The sequence below is a fragment of the Pseudorasbora parva genome, chromosome 7 (genome assembly GCF_024679245.1).
Source record: "Pseudorasbora parva isolate DD20220531a chromosome 7, ASM2467924v1, whole genome shotgun sequence".
NCBI lineage: Eukaryota > Metazoa > Chordata > Actinopteri > Cypriniformes > Gobionidae > Pseudorasbora > Pseudorasbora parva.
The window spans coordinates 31,899,088-31,922,331 of NC_090178.1; the positions used below are offsets into that span (position 1 = coordinate 31,899,088).

General features: G+C 38.3%; 1 protein-coding gene across 1 annotated transcript in view; it reads right to left on the minus strand.

Annotated features, from left to right (window-relative positions):
- chn2 (chimerin 2) overlaps positions 1–23,244 on the minus strand; it is an 82,075-nt gene that overhangs the window by 6,688 nt on the left and 52,143 nt on the right. The window contains exons 7-9 of the mRNA XM_067449076.1: positions 17,569–17,655; positions 9,871–9,955; positions 183–356 (exon numbers count right to left, since the gene is read on the minus strand). Coding sequence (XP_067305177.1) covers positions 183–356; positions 9,871–9,955; positions 17,569–17,655 — 346 coding nt within the window. The remainder of the gene's footprint in view (positions 1–182; positions 357–9,870; positions 9,956–17,568; positions 17,656–23,244) is intronic.

A 23,244-nucleotide genomic window follows, 5' to 3' on the forward strand; every position in this document is an offset into this window, starting at 1 on the left:
CAAAATGTGAAGAATGTTCCCTGTTGTTTACGAATTCTGCTGTTTGCACATCTGAATATTTAAGACGCGGAGATGGCAGACAGTGATTAAGTGCCTTGCTGAAGGCCACGGTGCTAGAGAAGGTTTGAGCTTGGAATCTATGGAACCCATTTACAGCACTCCATTTTAGAAGAGATCAGTACCTCTGTGTTCAATCTCTTTGATACACATGTCCAGAACCATCGGCCGTGGCGTGTTGTGGGCTTTGACCAGCGTGGTGAGATCACAACTGAAGACCTTCTTGATCCTGCGCAGGTCCGGCTGACAGTCGCTGGGCACTAGTTTGGAGCACTGTTTGTGCACGTTCAGCCCACAGTCTGCAAGAGCAACAGGTCAGAGGGTTAGAGGAGCATGACCCTGTTGTCTCCAAAGAGACAAAAAGACTGGAGAGCCAAAGTGTGTGTGTGTGTGTGTGTGTGTGTGTGTGTGTGTGTGTGTGTGTGTGTGTGTCTAGGGGTCCGATCGAGGGTATATCCTTAGGGGTAAAGTATACGTGCAGAGACAGGTGAGTGTCAGTCAATCTGGGTGGTAAAGTGTGTCACATTCTGGCATGTGCTTGTGGCTCTGTCAATCTGAGAACGTAACCTCGAGGGACCCTGGGTGAGTTTGCAAACGGACCTATACATGTACGTGCGTGCAGGTGTATATAATTCCATAAGTATATAAGTATATATTGTATATAAGTACAAATAAGTGAAGTACACATGCTGAATTGAAAAACAATTCTTCTGCTCTTGCAAAAGTCAATACTGATTATTTTGTGTCCAATTAATTTCACACACATTTTGTTAATAAAGCACCGCAACGAATCTGTGCTAGTACAGTTCTTCTCCAGCAACACTTTACAATAAAGTTCAATTCGTTAACAGTACTTAAAGAGATAGTTCATCCAAAAATTACAATTGTCATCACTTACTCACCCTCAAGTTGATGCCCTGCACAAGCCCTGCATAATTTGTGCTACAGACAATAGATTACATGTAAAAGTAATAAATTACTTGTGCCTTAGAGCGCGCAGATGTAACACAATAAAGTTATCTTGCCTTTGGAGGAGGACGCCTGCTGTTTGGGAACACAGTCGTCCAAGACAATTCTGGGAGCTAGTTATACCGAACCACTTTGACGACAGATTTTGCTAAGGCATTTCAGAAAGACCAAAGTAGCATTTCATATGCTGTGCAACGAGACCAGTCCACTGGTTAGTCCAATTACGCCATCCCATCGCAAAGTCATGTCTTTTTTTATGCGCATCTTGGAAATTATTTGGTAAAAGTGTTTCCATCATAATTTATGCGCATGTTTTTATTATCGGATAAAATTATCCGACTCAATTGCGCACACACTTTTTATGTGCATTTTTAGAATTTATATGCATTTTCCATTGATACATTTTTTATGCTCATAAAAATAGGAGGATGGAAAGATAGCCAAATTGATACCTAAAATTATGTGGCTCATAATCTTTTTACCTCTTTGTAACCTCTTTGTTAGCCTAGAAATCAAGACGCACCCTAGCGGCAACAAATTTAATCTGCCTGCAAGTGTCATCTAGCAACTCTCAATACCCTTCTGAGCTGTATTCCCCTAACTCTTGCCGGACCAATCACATTGTGTATAGAGTCGGTGGGCGGGGCCATAATGACGAAGGCCGAGTTGCGTTTGCGTGCTTTTAGTAAACACAGAAACTGGCGAACGGCGGCGGTCTTTCGAATCAGCTTTGACCGCGACTCTGGAAGACTTGGAGTTAAGCTTTTCTCTGAGAAAAGAACAAAGAACGGCACTGAAGTCATTCTTAAAAAGGGAAGATGTGTTCGGAGTTTTGCCGACCGGATATAGCGAATGTTTAATCTATCAACAAGCTCTGCTTCACCTTCGTTGCTCTGGTTGGTTGTAGCGCTATCCTCTCGCATGCAGAGGGAGTTTGAAAGACAACCGTTTATCCCGCCCCTCGGATTGAGCCCTGTCAATGGTGAGTTTCCAGACCAAACATCTTGATGTGGGTCTGGCTTGTCAGGCTACCTCTTTGTAACTTTTACCACAAAAAGGTTCATAGTAGTACCTAAAAGGGTTAGTTCACCCAAAAATTGGTATTATGTCATTAATAACTCAACCTCATGTCGTTCCACACCTGTAAGACCTCCGTTCATCTTCAGACACACAGTTTAAGATATTTTATATTTAGTCTGAGAGCTTTCTGTCCCTCCATTGAAAATGTATGTACGGTATACTGTCCATGTCCAGAAAGGGAATAAAAACATCATCAAAGTATGTTCATATGCGACATCAGTGGGTTAGTTAGAATTGTTTGAAGCATCGAAAATAAATTTTGGTCTAAAAATAACAAAAACTATGACTTTATTTAGCATTGTTTTCTCTTCCGTGTCTGTTGTCAATCCCCGTTCACGACTCAACAGTGACGCTACTGTTATCTTGTGCACCCGTGTATCCGGGTTAAAATAAATATGGATGAGCAAAAATATGCAAGTCTTCCTCTGTGTCTGAATCCTTAGACATGTTTGGTTACATTTGTCCAGTTTTTTTTATGCCTCAGACTATGGACTAAACGAAGCTCGAGCGCACCAGATAACACGTCAGCAGCGTCACTGCAGAGTCATGAACTGGACCAAAATGTATTTTTGATGCTTAAAATGGAGGTCTTACGGGTGTCGAACGGCATGAGGGTGAGTCATTAATGACATAATTTTCATTTTTGGGTGAACTAACCCTTTAAAGTATGTGTTTGTATTTGTACTAGTATGCACCTTTTAGGTAGCCTGGATGCCAGCCGAACTTAGCCCCGCCCACAATTTTTTTAGGTTAGGCAGTTCGGTCTGGCCTTGCTCCATAGAGGAGTAATTATCTCCGAACAGAAACTGTTCGGACCAATGAAATCATCAGGGCGGGCTTTAAACGATGACGGACAGATGATCAACAGTAACGTAATCATGCACGTCATCAAAGGAGCTTGGATTATATTTGTTCGAATCCTAAACGGAGAGCTTGTTTGTATCTGCATTCACCTTCACAATTTCTCTCAGAAATTATGATCATGTTGGCAGTAGCGCGGGAAGGGGGGTGCTGCGGGGGCTGCAGCCCCCCTCGTTATAGCATCAGCCCCCCTGGTGGAGGGCTGTGGACTAAAATTATATTGTATTTAAAACATGAAATGAAATAAAATAAATTAAAATAGACTGACATAACATACTGTGTTTTAATGGGATTAAAATAATGGGCCGTGGATAAGATATAAACTAATTAATAATTATTATCAGGAAGTGCTTTCGTCACCATTATGTCACCTCGCTCACTCTCGTTTGGTCATGGTTAGCAATAAGCAGCAGAAACGTATTTGTAGACTTTTTTTGAGTTACGTTACTACTAACACGGTTAAGAAAAGTAAAATTGGGAAATCTTCTCAAAAAAAGTATGTAAACAACAACGACGCTGACCTTGACACCGACACAAACTCTGTTCAGACATCCGTGAGGTTTGTGAGCTGGACGTTAACATGTAGGCCTAACTTAGCCTACTCTCACCAGTCTGCTGAGGTCGGGACACATGATATTTTACAAACGTGATTATGAATCATTATTTCTCCAAATATGCGCACATGAGGAACTAAAAGCCCTGGCAGATGCTGGATATGTATGTAGCCTATGAACACAAATAAAAATAATGCTTTATTAGTGATGATTAACGTGTGTCTGTGTATGATCCATGGGCGTCGGAACCATTGTGTGTCGTGAGGACAAGACTCACCCACTTTTAAAGACCAATGATATTGGACGCTCTCACTTTTATCGTCACTAATTCAACACGTCTGTTTACCTACCCCTAACCGAGAAAAACGTATTAGGTGTTTGACTCTTTTTTTTTCACTTTTCTAATATTTTCTCAATTTTTATTGAAAATAAATGCCTTTCTGATCTGTGATGTGAAAAGGGAGTAGAGCGAGTTCGGCAAAAGGCAAGGCAAATAACTCAGTGATTTCCGTAATTTTGTCTGGCGCAATCAATCGTTTAGTAAACTGCAGTAAATTTGTATCTAACGTTACTCCAGCAAAAACAAATTCTGAGACCACCCACAGTTTTGCTTCCGACACCCATGGTATGATCGCGTTTTAACAAGTAATTAATTTTAAACAACAATAATCTGGGGCGTTGAGTCCGTCTGTGCTCTTTGATGGTAAAGGGGGGTTCTACTATAACACCTGTCTGGTCGCCACCGACAACATAATGACGTCACACATTTTCCGACCCAACTTTCAGCCCCCCCGGAATTAAACGGCTTCCAGCGCGCCTGCATGTTGGGTAAGTACTCTGTGTATCATTAAATTATTGTATTTTTTTACAAAACCGGCAAAGATCGCGTATTCCAGCCTGATTCCAACGCGCGTGACAGGGTTGCCAAGTTTTTACAACAAAACCCGCCAACTACTAGCCCTAAACAATAGCTTCTCGGGGGGTTCTCCGGGGGAAAAATGGCGTTTGGGGGGTAAAATGTGTGTTATTTTGGCAAAGTTGCCTGCTAAAATTCGCACTCATGGGTCTATATATCACATAGTCGCTTCATCCTTTGGACATAGAAAACAACCCGGGGGGAAAAAAAACGCGGACTTGGCAACACAGTGCAGTTGAGCTCTGTCTGTTGACATTTGACAATGCGACGCTTCGTTGCTCTGATTGGTTGAAGGTCTATCCAATTGATGTCTTTCCTGGTTCGGTTGAAACATGCCCATAATCACAGCCCAATGGAGCAGTTTCAGACTCATATTCTGACTAGAATTGAGTATGACCACGTCATGCTATCTTTTAGGAGTAAAAAAGGTGCAACGATGTCCTTTTAAAGGTGCCCTAGAATGACAAATTTAATAAACCTTGCCATAGTGAAATAATAAGAGTTCAGTACATGGACATCACATACTGTGAGTCTCAAACACCATTGCCTCCTCATGGTTACATCATGGTTGATTTTTATTATAATAACAAAACTAAATAGTGTGTCTAATGACAAAGGTTAATATTATTTTGTATTACAAAATACAATCGTAGATACGTTGCTTACAGATCGTTCACTTGATCCTTCTAGCAAACGTCACCTTTTCCACCATATAAGTTAAAACGATAGTCATTTGACAAGGCTATTCATTTAGTAAAAATATATATATTTATATTTTTGAGAACTTAAGTATGATGTTTTTGCATGCTTGTATTTCAGAGTACATCACAGTCACTGCGTAGCCTACATTGTGACTAATGTTATATAAACATACAATATCGTTGATGAAAAAAGATGAGTCTATCACTGGTTTTGGTTTGGCAAAGAAGATCGTTTGTGTGGTTGCCAGATTTCAGTAATTAAAATCCCCAAACGGAGCTTTTCTGTAAAAAGAACACGTATACTATCCGCTGTTTTACTAAAACATGTACCATCTGTCAACCATATACACGCTCTCTCTCTCTCTCTCTCTCTCTCTCTCTCTCTCTCTCTCTCTCTCAACATTAATATTAATGACTCTTCCAAATAAGGCAAAAACAGAGCATTACATCCTAGGGACAATTTATAGGGTTGTAAATGGACCTGTAAAACTGTATCTGGAACATTTTTGCCCTTAAATAAGCCACCCTCTATGTAGATATCAGAGAACAATTTAACATATTGTTTCAACTCATTCTAGGGGCACCTTTAAAGGAAACTGCCCCAGTGGCAAGCTGTTATACCTCTCAAGGTACAATTTTGACACCCTTTTTCTCTGTGCCATTTAACTCAACATATTTTCCATCACCATCAGAAGATGTGAGCATATTTGTGTCATTTTAGCTGTAATAAACTTGATTTGATACCCTGCCTTGACACTGGGACAGCGGTGTGTATGAAGCAGAATGTGGCACTAGGGAGGTCTGTCTCTCTGTTTGTCTCCAGTAGCATGCACATGCTGTCCTACTGTTCCTCAACTTCAGCAATCCCATTAATCACTCTCTCTGTGATCTGTTTTACTGCCTGCATGAACCCCTCCTTCACATCTTTAGGCCATAGAGAACAAAAGAAAACAAAAAGAAAACACTCTGTGTTCCTCCGTATGGGCCTGGGGACACATTCAACAGTGCTCTAATTCTCAATGTGTCTGATGACACTGACTCGCCCGGGGGCCAGTGTGAAATAAGAGAGGCTCCTGTGTGAAAAGAAAAGGCTTGAATAATGGCCCAAATGGATGAGACCATTTACAGTGAGAAAAATCAACAGAAAAGCCTTGTGACTGGATTGAGTTTTATATACAGAGTGTTTTGGGAAAGTGCTGTCAAACAATAACCAGCACTGTGTTAACATGATCTCTGACCAAACCCGTAATCATGGCATTAAGGTGCATCTGTATATCTAGGGCACGTCAAGGAACATCCTGTATCGAAGATGGTTATGGATTTAATATGGTTGTTTTTTTATAGATATTTTTTAACATTCTTTACAACAACAAAAAATGGTAACAAGTTTCATTTGTTAACATTTTCACCACAGGAACTTTCCCCAGAGAGGGCCTTTGGGGTGGTTCTTGGTGTGTTTAGACTTGGTAAAAAACAACCCCCCCTCAATCCCCCTCAAAACAACCATGCTTGCGAGGTAGTACTTTTTCAAAGTTCAGGATCTTTTGGGGGTGGGTCTTGGCTGCTAAACATGCTGATTGGTTGAGTTCACGCAGCACTTTATTTCAACCTAAAAGTCTGTTGCAGTGCATGCAGTAAAGAGTTGTTTGCTATTCGAATCAACAATGAGTTTAAAAAATACAACAGATGGACCGACTACGAGGCTCAGCCTTTATTAAGTTTATTTGCGGAGTGTTCTGACAGTCGTGCGTCACTGAACTAATCTTGACGGTACTTTAGGCCACGATGGAAGCGCAAACAGTAGGTCTGGGGGAAACAAAGGGTTCCTGGGACAAATTGTTCTGGGTTATTTCGGTGGAAATGGGGCTTAACATGAACTAACCATGAGCAGTACATTTGTTACAGTATTTATTAATCATTGTTAATATTAGTTAATACAAATACAGTTGTTCATTGTTCATGTTAATTCACATTTTATTACCTAATGATTACAAATACAATTTTGCTTTTGATAATGTATTAGTAAATGTTGAAATTAACAAATATTAATAAATGCTGTAGATGTGCAGTTCATTATTAGTTTATGTTAACTAATGTAGGTAACTAATGTTAACTAATAAAACCTTTTTGTAAAGGACTACTTATGGACTACTTTGATGATGTTTTTATTACCTTTCTGGACATGGACAGTATAGTGTGCATATACTTTAATTGGAGGAACAGAAAAGCTCTCGAACTAAATATAAAATATTTTAAACTCCTCGAAGATGAACGGAGGTCTTACGGGTGTGGAACGCAATAGGGTGGGTCATTAATGACATCATTTTCATGGGCCGTGGGCCGTGTCTCACCAGTTTGCCCGTTGACAGCTACATTGCTCAAAAAGTTGCCATGTGTATCATCACCTTTACAGTATATCCCACATGTTCTGGGGTTATATATAGTATAAACTGAAATTCCATGTATGATTAAACAAAAATCCTGACCATGGCCATAGGTCTTGTGAGACTAGCGCAGCAGTTTACTCCGTCTCGGGTATCAAACCACGAGTTGTGAGAAATCAAGATTAACAAAAGCATGACTTGCAATACAATAAATATCGCTGGACTGGAACTGTCAGAATGACCGTTGATAGATGTGAATGCGATAACTTATGTTATGACAAACACAACCCATACAGTATACACTTTATAGTTTAGAGAGGAAGGTACATAGATTTCATGTTGTGATTTTGTTCTATCTTGATTTCTCACAACTTTTGTGCTTTTCCTGGGCAAGGCAAAGTGAACTGCTGTGCAAATCACGAATGTGTACGCCATGGAGCTGCAGAGGATACCAGTGGTAAGTTAAAAGGCGTTTCTCAATGTCAAGGAAGGATCCTCGGAAGCCAGAATTCCGAGGATGCCACGTCATCAACACTCGTCGAAGGACTGTTCCAATGTCGAGGATCCTCGAATTTCAACCAAGGACTGAGTCCTTCGTTCGAAAAATATGCCATATACAGGAAAGGATGCATATGAGTAGCCTTCGCGCACTTCGCATTCTCAAATCACCCACAATCCTATGCGCGCAGCTTCGCTATCTTCTTCAGACGTTCGCGGAGTCAGAGCGTGAACAGGGCAAATATGCTTGTATCGGAGTTTGGAGATGGGAAGGAAGGAGGCGGGAACCGGTGAACGTTCAACAACTTTATTATAAATAATAAACAAAACGAAAGTAACACTGGGAAAACCCTCACGGGCGACTGCCCGCACACACATAATAAACCATAAACAAACCATAACATAAACTCCAGGCCTAGTCCTCTCTCGTATTCCACGCTCCTCCAATTATACTCCGGTCACTGCCGTGAGCCGAGACCGGTGTGGCGGCGATCAGCTGCCGCTCATTATCACTCCACCGGCCCGCTCTCACGGACCCTCACCTCGCTGCTTACCACAATGCTTTTATTTACGTTACCAAACATTTGTTATAACCTTAGTAAATATACGTAAAGTTTAACGTTTAAATACCGGTACAAATTACAACTGTATTGATATAAAAATATATCCAAATAACGTTACACCTAATGTTATTGATGGCCAACGGACCTTTTCACTGACGTAATGACGCAATGACGTGCACTTGCTAGCCTGTTCCATTTACGTGTTCTCCGAATGCTAAAGAGGATCCTCGCCTAGCCTCTGAAGGAAGTGACTTTGAAGGATCCGTCCTTCCAAGGAAGCATCCTTGACATTGAGAAACACCTAATGAGTAATGATGACTTCATTTTCATTTTAAGGTGAACTAGCCCTTTAAGGCAGAACACCCTGTCAAGGTTTATTTAGTGTTAAAGACCGTTTGACAGTACATTATCCCTTAATTAATGCCACAGTTAATAAGAAATAAGAATGAACAATACTTTTATAACATTTATTAATTAATTAATGACAATTTTATATTAGGTTAATTAATAATAGTGAATTTTATTTAGGTTTTTTTCTATATACTATAAATTTAGGTTAATTTCTATATACATTTACATTTTAAGGTTGTGTGTATAAATTCAAGGTATAGTTCACCCCAAAAAACATGAGTGAAAAATCAATAAACAATAGCATACTCAAATTAATCTAGATTAATAAATGCTATATCAAAAATGGTCATGTTCATTGTTAGTTTATGATCCATAATTTTAATAATAATTTAACTTTATTGAAAAATGATTGCATAATTAATCCACATCACTTCTACAAAGTAACCAATAAAGTATTGTACTTTGTGATAAAGCAGGGTGTATGTGCATCTAAGCAAGTGTTTATGTATGTGAAGTGAAGCCTGATTTGGCTAGTAAACTGTCCTGGTTTACCTGGGTGTGCCTTTCTCACAGTACTCTACGGTGTATACAGTATGTACATCTATAAATAGTAAACACTCAACAGAAGGCACTCAACTGGTTTGGACCAGGTGTCATTTAGGAATGCAGAGTGCTACCCACACATCAGCATACTAGTTAAAACCCTCATTGTCCCAGGTCTCACTTTCAGTATTAAGCCTCAGGTTTCCACAGCTCATTGGAAAATTTCTACAGGCAATTAGGCATTGTTACAAGAACGGCATGAGAAATTATCTGGATCCTGAGCGGCTATTGATTGTAACTTGATATAAACTATTCTCTTTGGCTGGTGCCATAATTCTGATGGACAGTTTATTTGTGTGGGACTGGGAGGGTTTGTGATTGGTGGAGGGTTACCTGAACAACGGACGCCCTGGGCGATAAGACCCCACATGAAGTTAGCACAGTATTCACACCAGTGCGGCCCTCTGAAGGTGTGCACCTATACCAGAGATAAAGTTGACATTGTGAGTCAAACACACTTTGAAAATACATGCACACAAACACAGGGTCAGTGATTTTTATTTCCAGCTAAAGCTCACAATGAAAATTACACAGAAAATGACAATTCCATAGTATTTCTCACTGTACATGGCAACTAACAAAGCATGTCTCACTCAGACTGTACAAACAAAGATTAAAGCATTATAGTACACATTTATACATGGTACATATGTATAAAGAACCACTGGCATTATTATTTTATAAACTTTGGCAGGGTACTGTTCAAAATTGTTCATGATCAGCATTTATTTTTTCCTAAGGAAATTGGAAAATGTAAATTAAATGAAATATTAAAAATATATATTTAAAAGGTACACTATGTAACTTTTATGTTCTAAGAGTCAATACATCATCAACACTGCTTCTAAAACATGTTTTTGTCTTTCCTTAGATTCACTACGGTAAACTTATATGTGTTAATATTTTAAAGTGATGGTTTTCCCTCACCTATGCTTGCCTCTTTAGATCCATAAAACTACTTTGATGCATGTATGGATAGGTTAGTTGTCACAATGACCAAGAAAGGTTTCATGGACTATGCTAAATCTCGAATCTCCAGGGAATCACCCATTTAAAATAAAATGCCGAACAGAGGAGAGTCTGCTGGCAAAAAAAGAGAATGCAACAGAGCTCGTAATAAAACCAGAATCAACATACGCTTGACTTTTTGAAGATGGTGAGAACTGAGGGATTCGAAATATTGTAAAAGCGACACGGAGAGGATGGCTTTTTTATTACTCAACAGATGAGTAAGGTACAGTATTGTTCAAAATAATAGCAGTACAATGTGACTAACCAGAATAATCAAGGTTTTTCGTATATTTTTTTATTGCTACGTGGCAAACAAGTTACCAGTAGGTTCAGTAGATTCTCAGAAAACAAATGAGACCCAGCATTCATGATATGCACGCTCTTAAGACTGTGCAATTGGGCAATTAGTTGAATTAGTTGAAAGGGGTGTGTTAAAAAAAATAGCAGTGTGGCATTCAATCACTGAGGTCATCAATTTTGTGAAGAAACAGGTGTGAATCAGGTGGCCCCTATTTAAGGATGAAGCCAACACTTGTTGAACATGCATTTGAAAGCTGAGGAAAATGGGTCGTTCAAGACATTGTTCAGAAAAACAGCGTACTTTGATTAAAAAGTTGATTAGAGAGGGGAAAACCTATAAAGAGGTGCAAAAAATGATAGGCTGTTCAGCTAAAATGATCTCCAATGCCTTAAAATGGAGAGCAAAACCAGAGAGACGTGGAAGAAAACGGAAGACAACCATCAAAATGGATAGAAGAATAACCAGAATGGCAAAGGCTCAGCCAATGATCACCTCCAGGATGATCAAAGACAGTCTGGAGTTACCTGTAAGTACTGTGACAGTTAGAAGACGTCTGTGTGAAGCTAATCTATTTTCAAGAATCCCCCGCAAAGTCCCTCTGTTAAAAAAAAGGCATGTGCAGAAGAGGTTACAATTTGCCAAAGAACACATCAACTGGCCTAAAGAGAAATGGAGGAACATTTTGTGGACTGATGAGAGTAAAATTGTTCTTTTTGGGTCCAAGGGCCACAGGCAGTTTGTGAGACTACCCCCAAACTCTGAATTCAAGCCACAGTACACAGTGAAGACAGTGAAGCATGGAGGTGCAAGCATCATGATATGGGCATGTTTCTCCTACTATGGTGTTGGGCCTATTTATCGCATACCAGGGATCATGGATCAGTTTGCATATGTTAAAATACTTGAAGAGGTCATGTTGCCATATGCTGAAGAGGACATGCCCTTGAAATGGTTGTTTCAACAAGAAAATGACCCAAAACACACTAGTAAACGGGCAAAGTCTTGGTTCCAAACCAACAAAATTAATGTTATGGAGTGGCCAGCCCAATCTCCAGACCTTAATCCAATTGAGAACTTGTGGGGTGATATCAAAAATGCTGTTTCTGAAGCAAAACCAAGAAATTTGAATGAATTGTGGAATGTTGTTAAAGAATCATGGAGTGGAATAACAGCTGAGAGGTGCCACAAGTTGGTTGACTCCATGCCACACAGATGTCAAGCAGTTTTAAAAAACTGTGGTCATACAACTAAATATTAGTTTAGTGATTCACAGGATTGCTAAATCCCAGAAAAAAAAAATGTTTGTACAAAATAGTTTTGAGTTTGTACAGTCAAAGGTAGACACTGCTATTTTTTTGAACACACCCCTTTCAACTAATTGCCCAATTGCACAGCCTTAAGAGCGTGCATATCATGAATGCTGGGTCTTGTTTGTTTTCTGACAATCTACTGAACCTACTGGTAACTTGTTTGCCACGTAGCAATAAAAAATATACTAAAAACCTTGATTATTCTGGTTAGTCACATTGTACTGCTATTATTTTGAACAAGACTGTATTTAATTGAACAGATTAATTGTCTTTGTAGCTTTCTAACAGAATTTATTGTAAAGCATTATCTATTGTGATGGGTCATTTCATTATGGTTGGTCAGCTTAAGATCCTTTCCATCTAAACAAGTTATAAATCTTAAGCCTAGTGGTGTTACCAAAGCAATGATCTTCTGCAAAATGCATGCAGTTTGTTTTTTAACCACTAGAGGGATAAACTAAAGTTGCATAGTGTACCTTTAATTTCAATATTAAAAAAAAAAAACATAACACAAAACAAAACAAATTAAAGGGTTAGTTAGTAAAATTTGATTTCTGTCATTAATTGCTCACCCTTGTGTCGTTCCATTTTTCTGTCGACCATTTTCAAGGTCCAGAAAGGTAGTAAAGACATCATTAAAACAGTCCATGTGACTCCACTGCTTCAACCTCGGTGTGCAAACTCACATTGGCACACTTTGTTTAGTCGCGAGGCGATAAACATCCCCAATAAACGCAATAACCTTCCTGGTGTGAACAGACTTTTATGGGGTTGGAATTCATGAGGGTGAGTTTTAAATGACAGAATATTCCTTTTGGGCTGAACCCTTTAGGGCAAACTGTGTTAACACTAACTAGTGGGTCATATAGTCAGTGTATTTAATGTCACATGCATGATGCTTGATGTAGTTTAGGAAACGACAGCCAGTGACGAGTTAAGTTATTGTCTATATTTCAAGGAAGTGTCAAGCCCACCATCTCTGTCAAACCCTGAGAAAGCAACCAAGGAGTCAGGGGTCAGTTTGATCACAGGAATAAACTCCTAGCCAAATATCTGATGAAATAATCAAGCATGTAAGTAAAGACTAGAGGGTAGTACTGAAAGAATGTACTGTAAATAGGGTGGACCTCCTGCATAGACACAGCCCTGATGTTTTTTAAATTAAAATACATGTGAGTCAGATTACAAGATTGCTAGGAAAAATAATGTGTCTGGAATCTGTTACCAAGCTGCTGAAAGTCACACGCAAAGCATGTTCCCATGCACGCCCTTGTGCTGTCAAAACACAGTTTAAAGATGGACAAAAGAAAAGGCACAACATACATGGTTTTGGAATAAAGCCCAGCTGTACGAATGCTGATATATAAATATCATAATGAGAATTCTTGTCATCTGTGTCCACATCTACTGGCTGTTCCCCAAAACCTTGTGAGCTTTCTACATTGCTACCCAAATGCTATCAAATAATAAATGACCAAATTGCACCCTAAATAAGACAAAATAAATAATTAGCACTCAGTATACTTAACACACATGAAGTTTAGGCAAAATAGTTTGATTGTTGGGTAATTTAGTTGCTATTTTTCTTCTTAACCATTACATTTTATTATACTTTTTTATTTATACTTCTAAACATTTTTTTGTACTTATTTAAGTATCATGTAGTTTTTACAGTCAATAATAAATATTTCGCTCTTCTTGGTCCATTATCTAACTTTTTCACTCAGCTTTTCGCAATGCATTCTGGGATTGATTAGCCTAGAAATCTAGACGCACCCTAGCGGCAGCAAATCTAATCTGCCCGCGAGTGTTTTCTAGCAACTCTCAATACCCTTCTGAGCTGTATTCGCCTAACTCTTGCTGGGCCAATCACATCGTGTATAGAGTCGGTGGGCGGGGCCATAATGACGAAGGCTAAGTTTCGTTTGCGTGCTTCTAGTAAACACAGAAACTGGTGAACGACGGCGGTCTTTCGAATCAGCTTTGACCGCGACTCAGGAAGACTTGGAGTTAAGCTTTTCTCTGAGAAAAGAACAAAGAACGGCACTGAAGTCATTCTTAAAAAGGGAAGATGTGTCCGGAGTTTAGCCGACCGGATACGGCAAATGTTTAATCTGTCAACAAGCTCCGTTTCACCTTCGTTGCTCTGGTTGGTTGTAGCGCTATCCTATCGCGTGCAGAGGGAGTTTGAAAGACAACCGTTTATCCCGCCCCTCGGATTGAGCCCTGTCAATGGTGAGTTTCCAGACCAAACATCTTGATGTGGGTCTGGCTTGTCAGGCTAGGGAATGATATCTGTCAAAACAGAAAATCTCAGTAGCCAACATAAATTAGGTTGTCAAAAAAGGCAGGTCCAAGGCACTCAGTTAAGTAAAGGATGAGGAAATAATTAAAAAGCCTTTATTTGGTATGGCTTAAATCATTTTAAAATACAAGAGCCAACATGTTTCGACCCAAATTGGTCTTCATCAGGACAGAGCAACACAATGAATGAGAATGTTAACAATTTATATGTTACACCCCACCCATAACCCAACAAACATCCAATTAGCCTAACAAGGACTAATACAATCAATTAATCCAATGAGGCAATCAGGTGTACAGGATTGGGGATATCAACGTAATAGAAAAAAAAAAAAAAAAAAAAAAAAAAAAAAAAAAAGAGACAAACTCCCCTTTAACGTAGGCTACCTGGAGAGAAAAAAACAAAGCAAGTGTACAATATTAGAAACAAAACCCAAAGACCAGAAAAGCAAAAGTAAGAAAGACTAAAGTAAGAAAGACAAAGCAAAATCATCATAAAGACATAGACAATACATCATAAAAAACACTTGAACTCTATGTCCTCGTTCAGACTATTAATTCTGACCCTGTCCTCCAACAGGTCTTTCCTCAACCTCCTGTTGTATCTTACAGAAGGGCCCCGACTCTTCGAGATAAGCTGGTACATAACTATCTTCCTGCTGAGAAGAAAGAAAGTTGGCTAAAGAGACCAATCGGTCTATACCGTTGCATGAACTGCCCCCATTGTAGTAATGTCATCCCCTCGAGAACCTTTGTGGATTTTAAATCTAACAAAACATTTAAGTTAAATGACTTCATAAATTGTAACACCACATTTGTCATCTATCGCTTATCTTGCCCATGTAAGGATGTGTTTTATGTAGGTCGTACTAAAAGACGTCTGCGTGATCGATTGGCGGAGCATAAGTATGCTATTCGTACCTGTAATCCTGATTATCAGATGGCCCAACACTTTTTATATGTGCACAATAAGAATGATTCTCTATTAAAAATAGAGGTTTTGGAGCATGTGAGACCTTTGGATAGAGGAGGTGATAGGATCCGCAAACTTAATCAGCGTGAGTCATTTTGGATCCATCAGCTGGACGCGCTTCGTTATCCAGGTCTGAACGAGGACATAGAGTTCAAGTGTTTTTTATGATGTATTGTCTATGTCTTTATGATGATTTTGCTTTGTCTTTCTTACTTTAGTCTTTCTTACTTTTGCTTTTCTGGTCTTTGGGTTTTGTTTCTAATATTGTACACTTGCTTTGTTTTTTTCTCTCCAGGTAGCCTACGTTAAAGGGGAGTTTGTCTCTTTTTTTTTTTTTTTTTTTTTTTTTTTTTTTTTTTTTTTTTTTTTTTTTCTATTACGTTGATATCCCCAATCCTGTACACCTGATTGCCTCATTGGATTAATTGATTGTATTAGTCCTTGTTAGGCTAATTGGATGTTTGTTGGGTTATGGGTGGGGTGTAACATATAAATTGTTAACATTCTCATTCATTGTGTTGCTCTGCCCTGATGAAGACCAATTTGGGTCGAAACATGTTGGCTCTTGTATTTTAAAATGATTTAAGCCATACCAAATAAAGGCTTTTTAATTATTTCCTCATCCTTTACTTAACTGAGTGCCTTGGACCTGCCTTTTTTGCCATTCGTCTTTTCCCTTTCCCAAGAGCACCGATTACAGACTATTTAAACTCCACCAGAGCGCCGGGTTGAATCTGTTACAATAAATTAGGTTGTCTTCGCATTGGTTTCGTGCTGGTGATCCCTTCTGTTCTTTACCTACTGAGTGAGCACATTAATTTAATTCATGATGCTCTTATGACTGTAGGTAACATCATGAGAAATATGTCATAAGGAAGCATCAAGGGATGTGTTGAGGTCACATGATTGCTTTGTTTTGCTCTTTGAGGCTTTAAAAAAGAAAGTCAGATGACGATACAGTACTGTGTTGATTCTCAGCCTTCTCAAATTTTTTATAAACTGAAAAGGCATGAAATGGGAGTCTCCACTTAGCAGCTCAGCAGCAAGAGGATATTGATTTGTGTAATCAATTTTATCAGTCAATAGCCCTGTTAATGGATTAAAAGCATAAGCAATTAGGCTCATAGAATAGATTTAGGCTTATTGATACAAGGCTCACAGTGCCATGCATTTAAATGCTGTCAGCACATAAACATTTGAACGACCCATCAGTAAACATTCAAACAACCTCAGAATAGTAGCAAATATGGAGTGCAATAAAAGTGAATGACTTCATCAGGCTCACAATCAACATTTCAAGTTTTGGTGGTTTTTAAATTAATTAACCATCCAATTAGAACATATGAGAAAGGACATCCGAAAACATCTTCAGTATGTGCAATATCAACATTTGATACAAGACATTGACTAAAATCACTGATATTTCGGCTTGAAACAGTTGTTTTTACATTAAAATGTGCGTCATATTAAATTACGAAATGACATCCTCGGACTCAAATTTTCATCATATTTCTTTTTATAGTTTTTTTTGATCATGCTGTAAAATGGATCCATGTGCAACTTTGTTGTTGACGGGAGCAAAATATTTTTATTTAATTGTCCTATAATCTATATGCTTTTGTAAAATATTTAAAGACAATAAAAGAATACCAGGTTGCATTGGCTGTATTAAAATAGCATTAACCCAGCAACCTTTACATGTTGAAGTTGCCGCCATTTGGTTCTTTTTACATGACGCCAATAGAGAGTATAGGATGAGATGAACAGTTTTTAATAATCAGAAATTTGTACACTTCCATTCAAAAGTTTGGGGTCAGTAAAATTTGTAAAGAATTATCTTACACTCACTAAGGCTGCATTTGTTTGATATAAAAAAAAAGCTAAAACAGTAATATTGTGAAATATTATTACAATTTAAAAGACCTTATCTATTTTAATATAGTTTAAAATATAATTTATTCTTGTGACTGCAAAACTGATTTTTTTAGCATCATCACTCTATTCTTAAGTGTCACATGTTCCTTACGAAATATGTTTTTTTATTCTTTTTTACTTTACTTTACCCAAACTCTTGAATAGTAATGTAGTTACCATAATACCAACCATACAGAAGTCGTAACACAAACATTTACCTTAAAGTTGTGGATCTTCTCGTAGTTGCAGTGTTTCTCTGGTCCATCCTTGAGTGTGGTGCGTCTGCTCAGTGGGGACGGGGTGATCTGCGAACAAGCCAAAATCTTTAGAGGCTTCCAGAGGAGGGCACCTTTACTGCCCAGATTCACCCCCAGAGCTAACGCCAACAATTCCTGGTGTTTACGGTCCTTCTGCTTAGCTTTGTGAGGGGCTAATTCACCTTTTGCTGACACCTTAGTGCCAACAACCAGGGCCCTGGGCCTCGGAAGATCCTGCATCTCCTCTGTAGAGGAAGAAGACAACGATGTGGAATGAGGGATAACAGTGGGATAACGTGTGGGAACCGAGTCAGTCCTTGGTAATCTGGGTTGAATGAGAAGGGGGACAGCCTGGTCCTGCATGGGCAGGGCTGGGCTGGGGGTCAGGGGGATGTGCTGTGGTGGGTGGGCTGCCTGGGGGCAGGAGTGTGTCTCAAACAATAGCACACATTCAGCAATCCGGGAGAGTGGCGCAACACGAGAAAGGAGACATTGGGAGGAGTGAATGTGTCAGTCTTGTAGATGCATCTCAGCAGGTTTCTACAGTGGGATCAATGCAATCCAGAACACAGCAGGGTTATTATTGTTAACTATTACAGAGCCCCACATCTGAGATGCGGACAAGAAAAGAATTAAGAGATTTACTCAAAAAAGATAGTCCCTGTCTAGCATGTAAACATTAATGTGGTTAAGCCTTCTAGTCCTCTCTCTGTCTCTTCACTTCTGATCGTAACTTCGGTTACAAATCGGATCAGGATTTAGGCAGCTTACAGTCGTAATCCTGCATCACGGAAAAAGCCTATAGTGCCAGAATCCCTTGTTTGGGGATTCAGACTTTTTTAGACCCCATTTAAACTGGTCTTGGTTGCATCTAATTAAAAGTGGGTAGTGCAAAACAGGATTCAAAATGTTTTGTGATCTGGATCACTCAAACCACATTTGGGGGTCACTGAAAAACAACTGGTATACGGTTTGCTTAATTCCCTTTCATTCATAGACGTCAGCTAATCAAAAAGCCATCTTGTCATCTTCGCTTGGGTTTTTGATGGCATAGTTGCACATCAACGACTACAGTGGACTCTATTGAATCACCCTGTACAGCCATATAGCCCTATAAGCCATTGTATGTGGAAAAAGATGTGGCCAGTTGCATGATTGCATAATGCATGTTATTGTAATGCGTTACTTTTCTCGTTACATCAAAAAGTAATCTATTACATAATGCATGTTACTTGTAATGCTTCACTTATTACATCAAAAATGTAATTATCTGATTGCATAATATATGTTACTTGTAATGCATCATTTTTCTCATTAGATCAAAAAGTAATCTATCACAATGCACGTTACTTGTAATGCTTTATTCATTACATCAAAAAAGTAATCTGATTACATATTGTATGTTACTTGTAATGTGTCACTTGTTACATCAAAAAAGTAATCTGTTTACATAATGCATGTTACTTACAATGTGTTACTTGTTACATCTAAAAGTAATATGATTACGTAATGCATGTTGCTTGTAATGCTTTGTTACATCAAAAAGTAATCTGATTACATATTGTATGTTACTTGTAATGTGTTACTTGTTACATCAAAAAGTAATCTGATTACATAATGCATGTTGCTTGTGATGCTTTACTCATTACTTGAAAAAAGTAATCTGATTACATAATGCATGTTACTTGTAATTTGTTACTTTACTTAAAAGTAATCTGATAACGTAATGCATGTTACTTAATGCTTGCTATATCAAAAAAGTAATCTGATTGCATAATGCACGTTACTTGTAATGCTTTATTCATTACATCAAAAAAGTAATCTGTTTACATAATGCATGTTACTTACAATGTGTTACTTGTTACATCTAAAAGTAATATGATTACGTAATGCATGTTGCTTGTAATGCTTTACGTGTTACATCAAAAATAATCTGATTACATATTGTATGTTACTTGTAATGTGTTACTTGTTACATCAAAAAGTAATCTGATTACATAATGCATGTAACTTGTAATGCTTTACTCCCAAAAATGCTCATTTTAGATGAGTTTGCAAACACCTGATCGCTAGTTTTTTAACAGTTTGAAAACATCAATAGATCAATGAGTTTTTTTCAGAGATGAGAGTCATGGTTGAAATGTGTCATTTTTGAACATGATCAGAATAATCAGCTAATAAGGGTAAATCATGGACATACTTTGGTATACTGGAATCATGGAAGTGTTTTCTACATAGTCTGAGTTGGGTTTCCACAGATTTGTACCATCACCAGTTTTAGAGATCTTGATGGAATCAAATCCTCATTTTCTGATGTCAAAGACACAAATTTCAGCTTGTATGAATTTCTTTGTCTGCTGGTCGAACAAGAACAAACTAATTTGCGTTTGCAATAATTGAAGCTGTATTATATTTTTGGTATATATTTTATAGTTTTTAATACAAATAATTACAATGAAATGGCAGGTAATACACTGAATTCAATGTGCGATATTGAAAGGCACTGGAGAAGGTTAAACATTTGCTGTTCTCAGGTAAACCTGTGCTTTTTATCTTGCATTTGTTTGTCTGTTTTTAAACTTTATAGCCTCTGGGCCTTTTTTGTGCAAATTTTCACCTATTTGGATTATTGTGGTTTATGCATCTAGACCTTTTGGACTTTGGTAGTTGCAAGTTTTTTGTGTTTTCATCTGAAGTGGAAAGACTGAAATAGTATTTTCTTGTAAAACATACTCCAATAATCTTCGGGAAATATTTTTTTACAGTGTCGTTGAAACATCATGGTCAATGAAAGCTTAACTTCTAACTAATCTGTCCATCTAATATAAAGCAAACATGGCACTTCAGAAGACCTGAATTAACTGTAAATGATATGAATTACTTTTTATAATGTCTCTTTGAAGCATAAACATTTTGTTTGCATTGACTTTTAATGGTGGGACAGACATTTTTCAGGTTTAATTAAAAAATATCTTAATTTGTGTTTCGATGAATGAAAGCCTTATGGGTTTATATGAGTTAATAATGAGAGAATTTTCCCTTTAAGTACTGCCTACTTACAGTGCCTGTCAATCATCCACTTTGTTGGAACAAGCATTTTAACTTCTTAAACATTCATTTTAAACAAGTGAATAGAAAAAGAGCGATGTCAGGACCATTAACCCTTCTGATCAAATCATCCAAGACTGATTTTACTACTAGTACTAGTAGTACTAGGTGTAAATAAGGACTCGTGCACTGTCACACCAAAACAGAGTGAGACTTATTTTCAGGCTGTTGGACCGTGACCCTTCTCAGCAGGAGACTGATGCCGAATCCAGCAACATTGTCTGGGTATTTGCTGAAACATCCTGTGTAGAACACACATGAGACTTCCCCACCTCACAGATAGAGCACAACTGAGGGCCTAGTATGGGTGGCTGGTCATTTGCATGATTAAATCAATTAAAAAAATGATCAAGATCTGATGAGTGAAAAAAAAAAGAATGCTGAAGAGGAAGAAATGCAACCTGGCTATGGCTCACATATTCAAGATATGCCACATTCAGAGACATGATGTACTTGATTTCCGAGAAAAGTGGGGCGGAGAGTGGAAGCCTGTCAGGGTTGTGTTGAGTAATGGTATGAGCACTGCAAAAAGAGCACTGGTGTGTTTTTTTATTGCTGCTGACTACCACAGTGACACACATTTTTTGTGTGCTGGGGGTACAGGGCCATTAACGTGTTCTAGTGGTCGACTGATATGGGATTTTCACGGCCGATGCCAATATCTAGGGCACAAGGCAGCTGATGGCTAATATAATGGCAATTTATATAATCAATATAGGGCTGTTAAGTTTGTAGTCCTAACACTAAAGAGAATGTTTGAGGAACAAACTCCCTCTGGAATTCCCTATGGGTTTTTACAATGCCAGGTTTTTTTTTTGGTTTATGAGTACGTTTTTTAAATATTGTATGTTAAAAAGTTGCTAAATAAGGACTTAAATGGTTTGTGAATGCCAGCTAACACAATGTTAGCAAATTAGGTTTTTACAACACAAAAAAAGTCAAAATTCACATTTGAGACATGACTGTGCGCAATTTATGTCATAGAACAAACAAGAAAGTATTTTCAGATGAAGTTAAAGGGTTAGTTCACCCAAAAATGAAATGCATGTCATTAATGACTCACCCTAATGTCGGTCCACACCCGCAAGACCTCCGTTCATCTTCAGAACACAGTTTAAAGTTTAGTCCGACAGCGTTTCTAAGTGTATGCACACTATACTGTCCATGTCCAGAAAGGGAATAAAAACATCATCAAAGTAATCCATATGTGACATCAGTTAGTTCATTAGAATCTCTTGAAGCATCAAAAATACATTTTGGTCCAAAAATAACAAAAACTCAGCTTATTGCTTCATGATTCGGATCGCGTGTCAAACTGCTGAAATTACGTGACATTGGCAATCCGAATCATGAATCAATATGCTGATTCATTACCGTTTAAATCTTTATTTGAGGTTTGAAAACAAACGATGAAGAGAAGATAATGCAGAATAAAGTTGTAGTTTTTGTTATTTTTGGACCAAAATGTATTTTCGATGCTTCAAGAGATTCTAATTAACCAACTGATGTTACATATGGACTACTTTGATGATGTTTTTATTCCCTTTCTGGACATGGACAGTATAGTGTGCATACACTTAGAAACGCTGACTAAATCTAAAATATCTTAAACTGTGTTCCGAAGATGAACGGAGGTCTTATAGGTGTGGGACGATTAGGGTGAGTCATCATTAATGATACATTTCATTTTTGTGTGAACTAACCCTTTAAGCAAAGAATCATACATAACGAATGTTCCTTGAAAGACTGTATGAACATGATCCCCGCTGTAAGCCTTATCACACTGTAAGATCTCAGACTGTAAAATAGTCAAGGCACGTTTAAAATGGATGCACACAAGGAAACTTGCCCAGAGTTTTATATCACCAATCAATAATGCGGTGACAGTGAGCTGCATTACACGAGGGACTGAAATGGCTACAAAGAAATCACTAGCTCTCATTTTAGTCATGGTTTGTCTTGAAAAACGAAGACAATTTGACGGTAGTCATAGGAGAAGTCACACTGCAGGACTATGCACCAAATCTTCTGACACTGCCAGAATTTCATCTGAGGTTAAATTTGATTGCAGCGGTCATTAATCGGCTGTTGGTGAACATCAAAATAACATCCAAATTTTGCCTAGGATCAGAGGAATCTTAGTCTAGATATCTAGACGCACCCTAGCGGCAGCAAATATAATCTGCCACGAGTGTCATCTAGCAATTCTCAATACACTTCTGAGCTGTAAAAGCCAAATTCTGGTCGGGCCAATCACATCGTGTATAGAGTCGGTGGGCAGGGCTTAACATAATGACGCCCGAGTTGCGCTTGCGTGCTTCTAGTAAACACAGAAGCTGGCGAACGGCGGTCTTTCGAATCAGCTTAGACCGCGACTCTGGAAGACTTTGAGTTAAGCTTTTCTCTGAGAAAAGAAGGGCACTGAAGTCATTTTTATAAAGGGAAGATGTGTTCTGAGTTTTGCCGACCGGATACAGCGAAAGTTTAATCTGTCAACAAGCTCTGCTTCACCTTCGTTGCTCTGGTTGG